The sequence below is a fragment of the Oratosquilla oratoria genome, chromosome 1 (assembly GCF_046742065.1).
Source record: "Oratosquilla oratoria isolate Oo_2021 chromosome 1, ASM4674206v1, whole genome shotgun sequence".
Lineage (NCBI taxonomy): Eukaryota > Metazoa > Arthropoda > Malacostraca > Stomatopoda > Squillidae > Oratosquilla > Oratosquilla oratoria.
The window spans coordinates 27943762-27959294 of NC_134777.1; the positions used below are offsets into that span (position 1 = coordinate 27943762).

Consider the following 15533-nt stretch of genomic DNA (forward strand, 5'->3'; position numbering starts at 1 on the left):
AAAGTGCATTGTGGTTGATAAAACGTATCTCTAAACACTGGGACCCGTTCAGTGTCGTACAAATACATATATATATATATATATATATACATATATATATATATATATATATATACAGTATATATATATATATATATATATATATATATATATATATATATATATATATATGTGTGTGTGTGTGTGTATTCACTTGGTCTTTTGGATCACGTGTTCGACTCGTGATCGACAGCTATTTCCCTCCTGGAAGAGAGCTCAGAGCTCGTAGGTCCGATCTATGGGTAATGCTATGACCTTTCACACACACACACACACCCAACTCCCCGCCCACGAGAGTCAGAGTAACGACCCGAAGCGCAGCTGTACCGAAATTAATTTCGGCCCTGGGCAGGATTCGAACCAAGCACTACGCGCACCACCATGCTAGTAGTTCATCGTTCTACCAACTGCGCCACCGAGTGTGTGTGTGTGTGTGTGTGTGTGTGTGTGTGTGTGTGTGTGTGTGTGTGTGTGTGTGTCTGTCTGTCTGTCTGTATTAAAACAACTTGGAAAATAAAATGAAAGGTGACCGAACGTTTTCGTCTATTTAAGACATTTTCAAAGGTACAGAGTAAGGAAACAGTGACAATATATATACAAAAGAAGCATACTAGGGGGGATTAGGACAGATCTATTGCAACCTCACTCTCTCAGCACTGCCGGGCGTTTGAGCCGGCTACTGTCAATAATTTTGTATGTTATAAAGTTATCTAATTTATACATTCCCATACTCATATTCATGTTGTTCTCAAATGAAGCTTTTATGTAACATGATTCTAAGGAGAGGAATATCATAGAATCATGTTATATAAAAGCTTCATTGGAATTGACTTCTTGAACGGAAGAAAAATGAGAGTGGTACTTAGAGAAACGAACTCAAATTGGGTAAACATGATAAGTGGAGTCCCCCAAGGCTCCGTGTTGGCTCCGATAATGTTTGCTGTTTATATAAACGACATGGATGAAGGAATCGAATGTTATATATACTTCTTTGCAGATGATGCGAAACTATTGAAGAGAGTAAGTAAAGAAGAATGTTGCAATTTTTTTTCAAGAAGACCTGGACAAAGTCTGGAAATGGAGTAAAAAGAACGAAATGAATTTCAACATTAAGAAATGTAGTATAATGGAATTTGGAAAAGTATAACTAGAATATCCGGTCAATACAAAATTGGTACAAAGGAAGTTACAAAAGTAAACTCAGAAAGAGACCTAGGAGTAATTATCTCAAACGACATGTCACCAGACAAACATATAAACAAAATAGTTGGAGAAACCTACAACTTAATAAGATCAATGAAAGTGGCCTTAGACTACATGGACGAGGAAATGGTAAAGAGAATACTAGTTACACCGATAAGACCAAAATTAGAATATGCAGACTCACTATGGATACCCTGTAAAATAAGAACATAAAGAAACTAGAAAGGATTCAAAGAGCATTGACAAAGATGGCACCAACATTTCGCAAGTTGACATACGAACAAAGATTGGACAACCTAAACTTATTAACTCTGGAGCAAAGAAGAGAAAGAGGAGATTTGATAACCATCTACAGAATTATGAAAGAGATGGAAATCCTTGATAGGGATGATCTACTTAAATGGGACAGAAGAAATACAAGAGGACACGAGAAGAAACTTAAGAGATTTGAAAAAAAAAAACAGCTTTCCACACAGAGGAATAGATACATGGAATAAATTGAAAGAGAAAACAGTGAGTGCTACAACTATACAGGCTTTTAAGAAAGAACTGGATATGGAAAGATACAACTGCGGGTCACTATGAGCATAGTTCTTCTCCTGCAAAATACAACTAGGTAAATAGATACACACACTCTCCCTCTCTGCGGTCAACCTGATTCAAGGAAAACTTTGCACGTTGATGGCTCTAAACGAGAATCGATTCGAATTCTGGCATTTATTTCACAATAATTCATTACAAGCCAGCACAAGAAGGACAGAATTCTATGTATGAATGTGCTACGACTTTTCACTACTTGTCATTTTATCAGACGACATTTCATCAGACGACAATTAACCACTCGTCTTTTCATCACAAAGACATTTCATCATTAAACAGTTAAACACCTCGACAGTTTATCATTGCTCATTTCATCATACGACACTTAATCAGATAATGACTCTTTTCTAACCATTGTACAATTCAGGAAATTGTTTAGTACGAACGTGCAAACTATAAACTATAGCTACGGCACATACTGTATGTACTGTACGTATGTATACCAATGAATCACAATGGCAAAAGCCGACAAGACTGTGAGAATAAACACCTTGTGAGATCGAAACCTTTATTAGTACTACGTTTCGCTTGTTACAGCTTTTTCAAGTACTGGAATTCTGGAATTCAAGAAAAGACCACCTCGCTTGCGCGGGATCGGGTTTTGTGGGAGGGGAAGAACGTCTGTTAGAAAATGAAAAGATAGTAGTGTATAAAAGAGGGCTATTGCCACCGGGCGAATCGCGAGCAATTAGGGGCTAGATTGTTGTCATGGCATAGGAGGACTCGACCAGGAGCTTGGAGGGAAGCGCCTGACGCCGGAGGTTAGGAGGTTGGGATTACCAACGGGGTTACCAGCGGGGTTAGGATCACCAACGAAAGTTTAGAAAATGGTAGGAGGCGTAGTAGTAGAGAAAGGGGGAAAAACGGAAAAATCTTTAGTGGGAGGTAAACTGAAATGAGAAGATGTAGTATAAGAGAAAGTGAGAAAGGAAGCGAATTTTAGTCGAAGAAAAAGGAAGTGTATATGTTTGTGCGTGGGATGCGGCTATGTTCGTGAGAGGTGTATGTGTGTAATTTACGGTTAGTGAGTAGATTTCACTTCCCGCGTTTAGAGGGCGTTCCTGATTAGCCCCAGGTAAGGCATGAGGATTCCTGTTTTACCCCAGGTCAGGTTTGAGTAACGATATTATTATTATTATTATTATCATTATTATTACCATTACCATTATTATTATTACATTATTGCGGTTATCACCAGTCAAGCTGGTGAAGGGGTGTGTTACTTGTTGGTGCGGTTATACACGTTTTATCGTGGCCAAAATACAGACGCCCGAGTGCAAAGCAAGACCCCGACTCCAAGTATTGAAGCCTTGAATCTTGGGAAGAGAGTCGGGGGCTGGATCACCCATCGAAGTCAAACAAATGACATCAGGACCGTGTCTGGCAATTTCTAACAAGGTGCTGGTCCTTTGTGGGGCCCAGTGACGGACGTTCTGGTAGAACACACGTAAATCCAATCTATCCATAGGAATAGTTGTCTTCAGTGAGTCCTACTAGTTGGAGGGAGTTTTAAGAGGAAGCTTAGTTAGCCTTAGGGGCTTGGAGGGTAAGCACTTCGCTGTCGAAGGAGGAGGAGGATGCACTACCACTAGACTGGACAGTGTCTGGAATAGTGCTGGTGAAGGGGATTATGTCCCGCAGCGTCTCCTTTGTGAGTTTCGTCAGGTTCAACTTAGGCCTCCCAGTCGAGCTGGCTCGTGGTATGGCCACACGGCGCGGGAGCTCGGAGGAGGATTTGTTTGCCCCTGACGAGGAGGAGCGGGGGCTTAGGATTGGGGAGCGTGAACGGTTGCTACGTTGGTAGGATTCATGTCTGTATGCCCTGGACTTGGGGCGTGATAGCCTGGGGTTAGGTTTAGGTTCTTGCGCAGCCTTCTTGGGGCAGGTGGAGGAGGAGGAGGAGGAGGTGGAAGAGGAGGAGGTGGGGGAGGAGGAGGAGGAGGAGGAGGAGGGAGGGGGTGTGGAAACAGAGGGAGGGGGTGTGGAAACAGTGGGAGCGGTGGTGGGAGGGGTAGGGGCTGGGTGAGGATAGGATGGGTTGTTGGGACCAAAGGGAATAGCCTCTAGGACGTGAGGTGGAATGGGGAAGGCAGGTAAGCCCAGGTGAGTGAGTGCTGTGGACAGCACTTCCTGCACCTGCTCCTTGCTCTTGGACATGAGCATTGCCGAATAGACAATACTCAGAGCAAGTACTTGAGCGTCCCTCGCCTGGTTGCACCTTTCGTCTCCAGAAGGACACTGGAGATTACCAGCTGCCTCCCTTTCCAGGGTGCTGCCGATAATTGATGCAACCATGCTAGGGACTTCGGTACAGGTGGAGGGCCTGCTCGCATCCTGGCGAGAACGCTTGGACTTCGTCCTCTGCGTCCGCTGCTCCTTGGGGGCGCAAGAAGGCTCCTGGTCAGGGGCGGCAGCTGGGGAGCTAGCCCTCCTCTTTACACCTGGGTGGGTTCTGGGTTTGGGGGTGGGGGGTTGAGGGATTTTGCCTTGGGATGGGGAGGAGGGAGTGGGGGTGGAGGAGGTGGAGGAGGAGGAGGAGGAGGAGGAGGAGGAGGAGGAGGAGGAGGGGGAGGAGGAGGAGGAGGAGGAGGGGGTTTTGGTTTTAGGACGAGGATTAGAGGGTTGCGCAGGTTGGGGGCGGGTGTTGGGAGCTGACCTAGCCACCGGTTGAGCAGGCTGCGCTGTGTCAGCCGCCTTTCTCCTTTCCGGGCAGGAATTGGAGATGGCGCTGTGGGTTCCCCCACATAGGAGACACTTGAGTCTCGCTGCCTCGCATTCTCTATACCGATGTCCGTCGGTAGCACACTTGGAGCATCTAGTCAGATTGGGTTGAGGACAGGATCGGGATTCATGTTGGAGGGAGTAACATATCAGGCATTGCCTGACTTGGATGTTTTTGAATTCTCTAATAGAGGATGGGGGCAGATATAGGAAACTAATCTTGAGTCCTACCCCGAGAATCTTCTCAAGGTCGGACCTAGATTTAAGGGAAATCCTGACGAAATCAGTGCCCGGAGGCCGGAAGGCATCGACAAAGTCAACATCCGAGTTCCTCTCCCTTAGGTCACACAGAATGGCTTCCTTATCCCCGAGCTTGTCAAGGACCATCCTACCCACGTACATGGACGCTCTGACATGAGCGTAGGTGGGTGTGACCCTACGGGGAGAGAAACCCAGCTTCTCCAGCCTGATCACAGTCCTCTTATCGAAGCAGGCATCGAGACTATCCTGATCCATCAAGTGGAACAGGACATTTGCCCCTTCCGTCTGGGCAAAGCGCACAGGAGCACTGCCTATCACACCGCTTAATTGGTTGGCATCGTCCACAAGCGAGATGCCATCCGGGCGTGAGTTGCCTCTCACAAAAACCACTTGATAGTTGGTTCTCATGATGAGGGCGCTTGACGGTAAGATCTACGAGAGTTAGACACGTCAGGGAAGGAGAGAAAGAGGAAGAGCAGAAGCACCTACGAAGAAGACGGTCAAGACACGAATTTCCTTAAGGCGCTAAAAGAGGATACAGAAGGCGGGCAATGTTGATGTGTACTGGTTATAACCAAGTCGAAGACTAAATGTGTAGTGTTATTTCTCTTTTCTCTTTTCTACGAAGGCAAGACTCTGAAAACAGAGAGCGATTACGTGACTTCGGAAGTGTTGTGTATGTAAAGTACTAAGTATCAATGGATATTAAGCACTTGTGTTAACTGTAATCTAGATGCAGGCACAGCTAAATGTGTAGTGTTCTTTCTCTTTTCTGCGAAGGCAAGACTCTGAAAACAGAGAACGATTACGTGACTTCGGAAGTGTTGTGTAAGTAAAGTACACCACTGAGTATCAATGGATATTAAGCACTTTTGTGTCTGTGTTTACCCTGAGATTTCTGTACTTACGGAGAGTAGGCGTTGCTGTTGAGTCAGTTGGCCGGTTAGACTCAAGTGTGTGCAGATACAAAGGGGCGATGCTAGGGGCGATGCTAGGGGCAATTAGCGAGTAGCTGGAGCTGGAGCGGAGACGTCCGAGTTCTGCGAGCGCTGAGTTGAATGACAGCCAGGACGAGATGTGGGGAAAAAACGCTGGTGTCTACCGCATACCCTGTGCTGGATGTGATAAAGTATACATCGGCGAGACTTCCCGTGACCTGAAGACCCGGATCCGGGAGCATCGCTACGATTCCCGGAACAACATCACCACCAATGCCTGTGTTATCCACCGGAACACCAACGACCACCTGATGGATTGGGATAACGCAGAACTTCTGTTTAGTGAACCAGATAGGATGAGGAGAAAATGCCTCGAAGCGGCCGCCATTCAAAGCTTCAAAACCATTGAGCAGAACAGAGGCATGTTTAATATCGCCCCTCCTATAATCCATCTGTTACCCGCATTAAATAAATGTATGAAATGTCCCCCTTAGTCCACTTCAACAAACTGTCCGAAATGTCCTCCTTTGTCTCCACCAAGTCCCACCCGTCCCCCTCCTCCCCCTCCACCTACCACCCACCCCTCCCTGATAACCTCTCCCAGTTCCTTCCCTGTTGGCTTATATGTGCTCAGAGTGTGTGTCATGTCTGTACTTGAAAAAGCTGTAACAAGCGAAACGTAGTACTAATAAAGGTTTCGATCTCACAAGGTGTTTATTCATGTATACCAATACTGGGGGATTAGTGATTAATATTGGAAAGTGTCAAAACATTTGCCGGAACTAATGTACAATAAAACATGTAATACCATTCACGGAGTGTAGGTTTATTAAGGGTGTCAACATATTCATGAGCAGATCTAGGCCTGTCACTTAGATCTGTTAACGACCGTTCAAACAGTGGTGGATTATTGACGCAAAGTATCGCGGACATGCAACACAGTACAAACGTAATGAGTTTATTAAAATGTCAGAATTTATGCTCGAGTAGATCTGTCAACCATAAAAACAAATAATCTGAGAAAACCCAGGAACCTTAAACCATGAATGTATAACATATTAGCGCTAAATATTTTGGGAGCCATGGAGCATGCATGGGTTAAGCGGACCACTTTCACCGGAAGTAACCGGATGCATCTGATTGGTGCTTTGTGTGGCTGCACCCCCTGACAGTGTATATAAATATCATCTCTGGCATGAATAAAGTTACTTTCACCTTCAAGCCTGTTCTGTTCTTATCCTTTTGCTAGACGTAAACGACACATCACAGTTTCACTTCCATACACATTTTCAAACAGACGAATAATACCCATTGTACAAGATGGAAGGCAGTGCAGCCATCCAACATTATGGACATTTTTGGACAGAATACTTAAAGGCATTGCTCCTCATCGATTAAATTTAATGCAAGGAATTGCTGGTGCAGCTTTGCCACCCGTTAAGGAATACTTATCTGTTAAAAGAAATATACAACAAATTGTTAATCAGTTCGGGCAATCAAGTAACATCACGTATCTCAAAGCAGTTCAATATTCTTCATGCAAATAAATAAATAAATTACGAATTACAATTTTACTATTTTAATAGTAAAGCTATAAAAAAATTAATCTTTAATCTTATATCTGTATTTTTTGTTTCTTTATTACTTGTCAAATTTTCCTTGTGCACTGTCTTATGATATTTTTCAAAGAAAACATCCATTTTTATGCTACTTGACAGAACATTTACATATACAATACTATCTGTTGATGTAAACCTTTCTAAAAATTAACTATCATATATGAAAAATTGCAAGGTTATCACTTAATCCATTTACAGTTATACGATTGTGATGAAAAGTCGTATTGATTAAAAGTAATGGTGATGAAGTCCAGTGGTGAAATATATCGGTGATGAAATGTCAGGTGGTGAATTGTCTGATAATGATCTGACGCATGATTAAAAGGCGTGTGGTGTGAATGTAGTGTATGTGGCGCGGACGGGGACGGGCGGTTGACACCCCCGGTGCAGGGGTATTTTTTTTTTTATTTGTTTATTAATTTATTTATTTATTTATTTATTTTGTAAATTGGGAGTGAAATGTCACTTCCACAGGCTTTGTTTGAGCCCGTGCGGTGGTGTTTATGTAAGACACACCTTGTAGAGAGGAAGTGGGATAGTGTAGCTAGAGGAGCATAGGGACAGTGGAAAAGAAAGGCTGTTTTTAGAGTGGTGGCGGACGCTCTAGTAGCTGACGGAGCTCGTATGGCCTTTGGAGGCGGCAAAGGCGGCTCGCAAGACCTTTAGGGGATGCCGGTGGTAATCACTCAGGAAATGAAGGAGGTCGGTATTTTTCGTGCGGCCGTGGTTGCACCGGAAGTCTTCTGTGGTGCTCTGGGGATTAAGTTGCCATAAACAACGGTCCTCGAGACGCAGCCTGAAGAGCAGCTTTTCTACCCTTCTGGGAATGGAGCGGGGAAGGACTAAAGGTTCATATGTTGTCACCTTTTTGTACCATCCCGCCCGTTGGGAGATCTGTGCCTCCAGACTGTGTTGGAGGTGCCACTGAGTGCGTGCTAATACCCTGATGAGGAATACCAGCGTGTCAGAGTGGGTCGGCAGTACCAAGCAAGGAATGCGGGTGTATGGAGGTGTGAATGTGAGTGTAAGGGACGGGGACCCACCAAGGAAGGGAGGGGTTAGTATTAGAAGTTAGGAGATAGGGAAATTAGCTTAGAGACTGTGCTGTGTGTGTTCCAAGGAGGAGTAAAGACTGACCCAGAAGCAACCAAAGGAACGGGTTCATCGACCACAAAGCAAGTAAGTACCACAAGTCGTGAGATGATGTGTCGGGTGATTAAATGACAAGTGATGAAATGTCACCTAACCGTATGAAATGACGTTACAGACTCTCATACAAGTGTTTCAGTTGACACCTTCGTACCCACACTGCTTCTGCGGTCTATATTTCTTGCAGCTCAGGCATGAGCCCCTCAAGGTCTTATGATATTCTCTAATATTGCCAAGAGTAATGTTAACATAAATAGATATAATGAGCTGTATTTTATTGTAGTCCATATATTATACACACTATATAACAAGAATAATATATATATATATATATATATATATATATATATATATATATATGTGTGTGTGTGTGTGTGTGTGTGTGTGTATTCACTTGGTCTTTGGATCACGTGTTGGACTCGTGATCGACAGCTATTTCCCTCCCGGAAGAGAGCTCAGAGCTCGTAGGTCCGATCTATGGGTAATGCTATGACCTTTCACACACACACACACCCAACTCCCCGCCCACGAGAGTCAGAGTAACGACCCGAAGCGCAGCAGTACCGAAATAATTTCGGCCCAGGACAGGATTCGAACTAGGAGCTGCGGGCCACTTTCGTGGCAGCTCAGCGTTCTACCAACTGCGCCACCGAGTGTGTGTGTGTGTGTGTGTGTATATGTATATATATACATATATATGTGTGTGTGCATATATATATATATATATATGTATATATATATATATATGTATATATATATATATCATATATATATATATGCACATAGAGTTAAAAAGACAGCATTGCCGTAATTATTTAGCTTTCTTCTCGTGTTCTATATCTTTCTGATTAAAAATTTGCCATTAACTGGGTGAACAAAAACTAGGTCTCTGTATTCTTCCATTTCGTTTCCTTTAACTGAAGAGCTCGACGTTTCGCCTTGAATAAGACATTTTCAAGAGTAAACTACTATAACAAAAAGTACATACTCAAATACAGCAACGATAACAATTGTACAAAAATAAATTATGCATGGACAATTCTGGTAAAATAAGATACAAAACAAATACACACAGTAACGAATAAAATATAAAAACAATTTTGGTAACAAGTAGGAAAGGTACAAGTACAATAAAAGAGAGTGCTTACATTCAAAGGTAGGTGTGAAAATTACAAGGATGAGATGTACTGAGCATTGCATATATATACATACATATATATATATATATATATATATATGTGTGTGTGTGTGTATGTATGTATATGTATGTATATATATGTGTATATGTATATATATTTATATTTGTATATATATATATGTATATATATGTATATATACACATATATATATATATATGTATATATACACATATGTATATATATATATATATATATATATATATATATATATATATATTACAAAGGATTACAAAGGCGGAGCATGCCGACAGGAGACCTTTTGATCCATATCTAGGTCGGATGCGAAAAAAAAAATCATATTAATAATAAAATAAAAAATAAAAAATATGATAATGTAAATAACAAATAAAATACATAAATAAATGCATAGGTATAGTTAAATAATAAACAAACAGGTAAATAGTAAATAATAATAAATTGACATATAACTAATAATAAATGAAAATCAGACAGAAAATGATAACAAAACAAAAACAAATAATATAAGATAAATTAAAATCATTACAGCATCTTACTTAGGTATTTATCTAAATGATTCTTATAGCTTCGAACTGAACTACATTGCACTACCTGTGCAGGAAGTTTATTCCATTCATTAACTACACGGTTGGCAAAGTTGTTTCTACCTACTTCCATATTGAATCTATTTCCGGACAGTTTGAGACCATTGTTTCTTGTCTGATTCTCATTCAATGTAAAAATTTTGTCACTTTTGATGTTGTCAATTCCCTTTAGAACTTTAAAGACCTGTATCAAGTCACCTCTGAGTCTACGTTTTTTTAGGGAAATCAGATTCATATGTTTTAGTCGATTTTCGTATGATTTATTTTTGATATTTGGAATCAGTTTTGTGGCTCGCCGTTGTACTTTTTCCAGTCTGTCAATGTCTTTAATGAGATTCGGTGACCATACAGAAACAGCATATTCCAAATGTGGACGAACTAACGATTTATATAGCTTGTTAATGAGTGATGGACTTTTGAAATCAAAAGATCGCGCAATCAGTCCCAGAATCTTATTTGCTTTCTCAGAGGCTGAAATACACTGCTTGGATGATTTGAGGTCGTTACTGATAATTACGCCGAGATCTTTTTCACTATCCACTTTTGTTAACGAATTTCCAAATAACTTGTAATCGTACTTACTGTTATTTTTACCTATGTGCATTACCTTGCATTTACTTGTATTAAATTTCATTAGCCACTTTTCAGACCATTGCTGTAATTGATCTAAATCTTCTTGAATATCTAATTGGTTTGAGTGATCATTTGCCACTCCACACAGTTTTGTATCATCAGCAAATTTGGAAACGGTAGATTTTAGTTCATGGTCTATATCATTTATATATACTATGAATAGAAGTGGCCCAAGAACGGAACCCTGAGGAACTCCATTTGTAACACTTTTCCATCCAGAAGTTTTTCCATTTAAAACAACTCTCTGTTTTCGACCATTCAACCAATTACTAGTCCAACCTAATAGGCTACCACTTATTCCATGCAAAGCTAATTTAGTAAGTAGTCTTTCGTGTGGGACGGTATCAAAAGCTTTTGCAAAGTCTAGATATACTAAATCTATATTGTTTCTTTTGTCATAATTCGAGATAACTGTGTTGTAGAATTCGAGTAAGTTAGTCACACAAGAACGTTTCCGTCTGAAACCATGCTGGCTATCATTTATCAAACGGTTACTTTCTAAATGATGTTCGATAGCATCTCTGATGATAGTTTCCATTATTTTTCCTACGATTGAAGTCAAACTTATAGGCCTATAGTTATTTGGTTTCTTTTTGTCACCTTTTTTAAATATGGGAGTAACGTTAGCTAGCTTCCATTCTCTTGGGACATCTCCGGATATGATGGATTTCTTGAAAATAATTTCTAATGGAACAACAATCTCATTTTTCATTTCCTTTAAGATTTTTGGATGCCACCCGTCAGGCCCTGGTGTTTTATTAACTTTGAGTTTGTCTATACACCTTTTAATTTTTTCTTTTGTTATATTTACCGTAGTTAGTAAGTTTACCCTAGACTTCTCACAGGTTTCAGTTTGGAATTCAACTTAAGGTGTTTCGTTTACGAATACCGAGCTAAAATAATTGTTTAAGATATTACACATTCCTTCATTTGAATATTCAAGTTGGCCGTCAGCAGATAATAGTGGACCAATGTGATTCCTAACAACCTTTTTATCTCTAATGTAACTATAGAATTCTTTGGGATTCTCTTTGGATTTATCAGCGATGTTCATTTCGTATTGTCGTTTTCTTTTTCTTATTGTCTTTTTTAAATCTCTCTGTATTGATACATAACTTTCATAGTCATTAGATGCACCCGAGCACTTATATTTCTTATAAGCCTGTCTCTTTTTAGCAATACTTTTTTCAGTTTCTTTGTCGAGCCACTTTGGGCGAGCCTGATTTGGAGGACGTCTGTCCTTAAAAGGAATGTAAGTTTGAATCATCTTAGTGAGCGTATTTTGAAATATTTCCCACATCTGATCTACAGGTCTTTCGTTTAATTTTGCCTCCCAATCTGTAAGCTGAAGCTCCTGACGTAGTCCCATGAACTGAGCTTTACTGAAATCGGGTATTTTAGAAACACAAGTATCTATTCTAAAATTGTTTAGGAGTTTGAATCTAACTAGGTTGTGATCGCTATTTGCAACAGATTCACCGACTTCTACATCAGTTACCATGCTTTCGCGGCTAGTGATAAAAAGATCGAGTAAGTTTCCATATCTTGTGGGCTCTTTTACATGCTGAATTAAGTAATTGTCACCAAGAAAATCAATCAAGCGACTACCTATATGGCCATGTTCAAGGGTCATCCAATCAATGTCAGTAAAATTGAAATCACCCATTATCAATAAATCCCGGTTGCAGAAACTAGACAGTTCTTGAAATAACAGTTTGTCGTCTGCTAATGATAATGTCTTTGGCCTATATATTACACCTATATTCATTTTTTGTCCATTTGTTTGGGTTAACTCAACCCACAAACTATCATATGCATCCTGTTTCACTTTCTCTAAAACACAAGCATGAACATTGTTTTTAACGTACAATAGAACACCCCCACCTTTCTTGTGGTTTCTATCCTGATGAAAGTGTTTAAATCGCGCAATATTAAATTCAGCTTCGAACTCTGTACCATTTAACCATGTCTCAGTTATTCCTATCATATCGAGATTTTCGCTTTTGACATACGCCTGTATTTCTTGAAATTTGTTCCTAATACTACGAGCATTAAAGTACATGGTTTTAAGAAACTCGTGATTATTTCTTTTTGACATATTTTGAGTTTCAATATCATGTCTTACATTATCATTTTGTTTTTTATTTATACCTTGCTCTATATTATTATTTGGTCCTTCATTGACGTTCAATGCCTCATTAACATTTCTCCCATCAAAATTAACATTTCTATCATCACGGACATCTGGTCGATCACGGTCATCCGATCTCTTTTGTACATTTTGTCCCCCTTCGTCACCGTGATTCACGCCGGCCTCCCGTCGTTCAGTGACATTATGTCCGGCATCCCTTTCTAAAATTATATTTTGTCCTCCAGTGACATTATATCCTACCGTGATATTTTTTTCCTCCACTATAATTACATCCCATCGTGATCTTTTGTCTTCCACTGTCATTACATCCTATCATGATCTTTTGGCCTTCATTGACATTCTGTCCGGTATCCCTTCCTAAAATTATATTTTGTCCTTCACTGACATTATATCCTACCGTGATATTTTCTCCTCCATTATCATTACATCCTATCGTGATATTTAGTTCTCCACTATCATTATTTCCCATCGTGATATTTTGTCCTCCACTGTCATTACATCCCATTGCGACATTTTGTCCTATGACATTACATCCTAATGTGACATTTCGTCCTCTAGTGACATTATATCCACTGTCATTACATCCTATCATGATATTTTGGCCTTCATGGACATTCTGTCCGGTATCCCTTCCTAAAATTATATTTTGTCCTTTACTGACATTATATCCTACCGTGATATTTTCTCCTCCATTATCATTACATCCTATCGTGATATTTTGTTCTCCACTATCATTACTTCCCATCGTGATCTTTTGTCCTCCACTGTCATTACATCCCATTGGGACATTTTGTCCTATGACATTACATCCTAATGTGACATTTCGTCCTCTAGCGACATTATATCCTAAAATTATATTTTTTCCTATACTGGCACATTGTTCTACATTAATGCTATACTCTACACTGTTTTCCCAAGTACATTCTATTTCCCCTCCCCTTTGGGCTTCTACCCTAAAAAAGGAGCTAATTCATTACAAACTCCCACAATGAGGTTTGTAAGAACATCTTTGCCTCTGCGGGTAAGGTGGATCCCATCAGATGCGTAAAGGTCATGGCGCCTAGAAAAGAGATACCAAGGATCAAGAAAGTGGTATCCCAATTGTGTGCACAACTGCGATATCCTATCATTGATCCCTATGGCTCTACTGTTCCAACACGAGCCTGCGTAGATCCTCGGGAGGATCCCACAGACTACGTGACGGCTCCCACGTTCCTTCATCTCCTGAAGGAGGACCTTGTAATTCCGAACATATGTATATATATGTATATATATGTATATATATGTATATGTATATATAAGTATATGTATATATATGTATATATATATATATATGTATATATATAATATATCTATATATGTATATATATATGTTTATATGTATATATATATATATATGTATATATATATAATATATATATATATATATATATATATATTTATATACATATATGTAAATATATATATGGGTCGGGCGGCACTCAAAGAGGGCCAATAATGTGACCACAGAGGTTGGAGGAGGTGAGAGCGTTTACTGGAGAGGGGGAGGGGGACTGAAGGAAGAAGGAAAGGAGGAGAAAGAGGAGGGGGAGGTGGTGAAAAGGGAGGAGGGGGGAGGAGAAGTGGGTAAGTTGGGATTTCTGGGCCGTGAGGAAAACAATAGGATATTAGAAGTCATATTAGATTGGATATTAATAACTGGCGTTTTGTCTCTAATATGAAATGCTTCAAGCAATTATAGCCTCCTAAGGTCGTCCCTGGTTCCAATATTTGTGGTAGAATTAACTAAGTTAACCCTGCTAATTTTGACATTGTGAAAATTTTTGTGATGTTTGATAGTTCCCTCCTGTAGATGTAATGATAGGCGACGGCTGATCTTGCATCTAGTATAACCAATGCATTATTATGAGGCATACAATCCCCCGAAGAACAAGTATATTGGTAAACTACATTGGTTCTAAATGTAATGTCTAATCGTCTAGATAAGTTAGTCATGATCAGAGAGGAAGTTCTGGAACTTTTGTAGAAAATAAGAACGCGGTTTTCTTGTTCTCACTTGTAAGGTGGCAATTTCTATGGATAATATCTTTAATTCCCTTTTCATCTTTTTTGTAATTATAAGTGAAGGTGTTTCGGTAATATATATTGATGTAGTTATTGTTTTGTGGTGCACTGTTTGTGAGGTATGTTTGTAGCATCTTGTTGGTAAGGAATCAAAGTCTGTGTTGGAGTAACCATTGTTACATAAGAACATAAGAATAAAGGAGACTGCAAGAGACCATAAGGCCTACACTAGGCAGCTCCGTATCCATCACCACCTGTCATCCCCATCCATAAAGTTGTCTAATAGTTTTTTAAAACAACTGATAGTAAAAGCGCTTACTATATGGTTACTAAGTTTATTCCATTCATCGACCACCCTATTAGTAAACAAATTCTTGCCTATTTCCTTCTTA

General features: G+C 40.0%; 1 protein-coding gene across 1 annotated transcript in view; it reads right to left on the reverse strand.

The window, feature by feature from the left end:
* The window catches only part of LOC143027647 (inter-alpha-trypsin inhibitor heavy chain H4-like), a 191203-nt gene extending 185971 nt beyond the window's left edge, over nt 1-5232 (reverse strand). Inside the window, exons 1-3 of the mRNA XM_076189048.1 lie at nt 4729-5232; nt 3979-4218; nt 1427-1436 (exon numbers count right to left, since the gene is read on the reverse strand). Of these exons, the coding sequence (XP_076045163.1) occupies nt 1427-1436; nt 3979-4218; nt 4729-5232 (754 nt within the window). The remainder of the gene's footprint in view (nt 1-1426; nt 1437-3978; nt 4219-4728) is intronic.
* Nucleotides 5233-15533: the final 10301 nt, after the last annotated feature.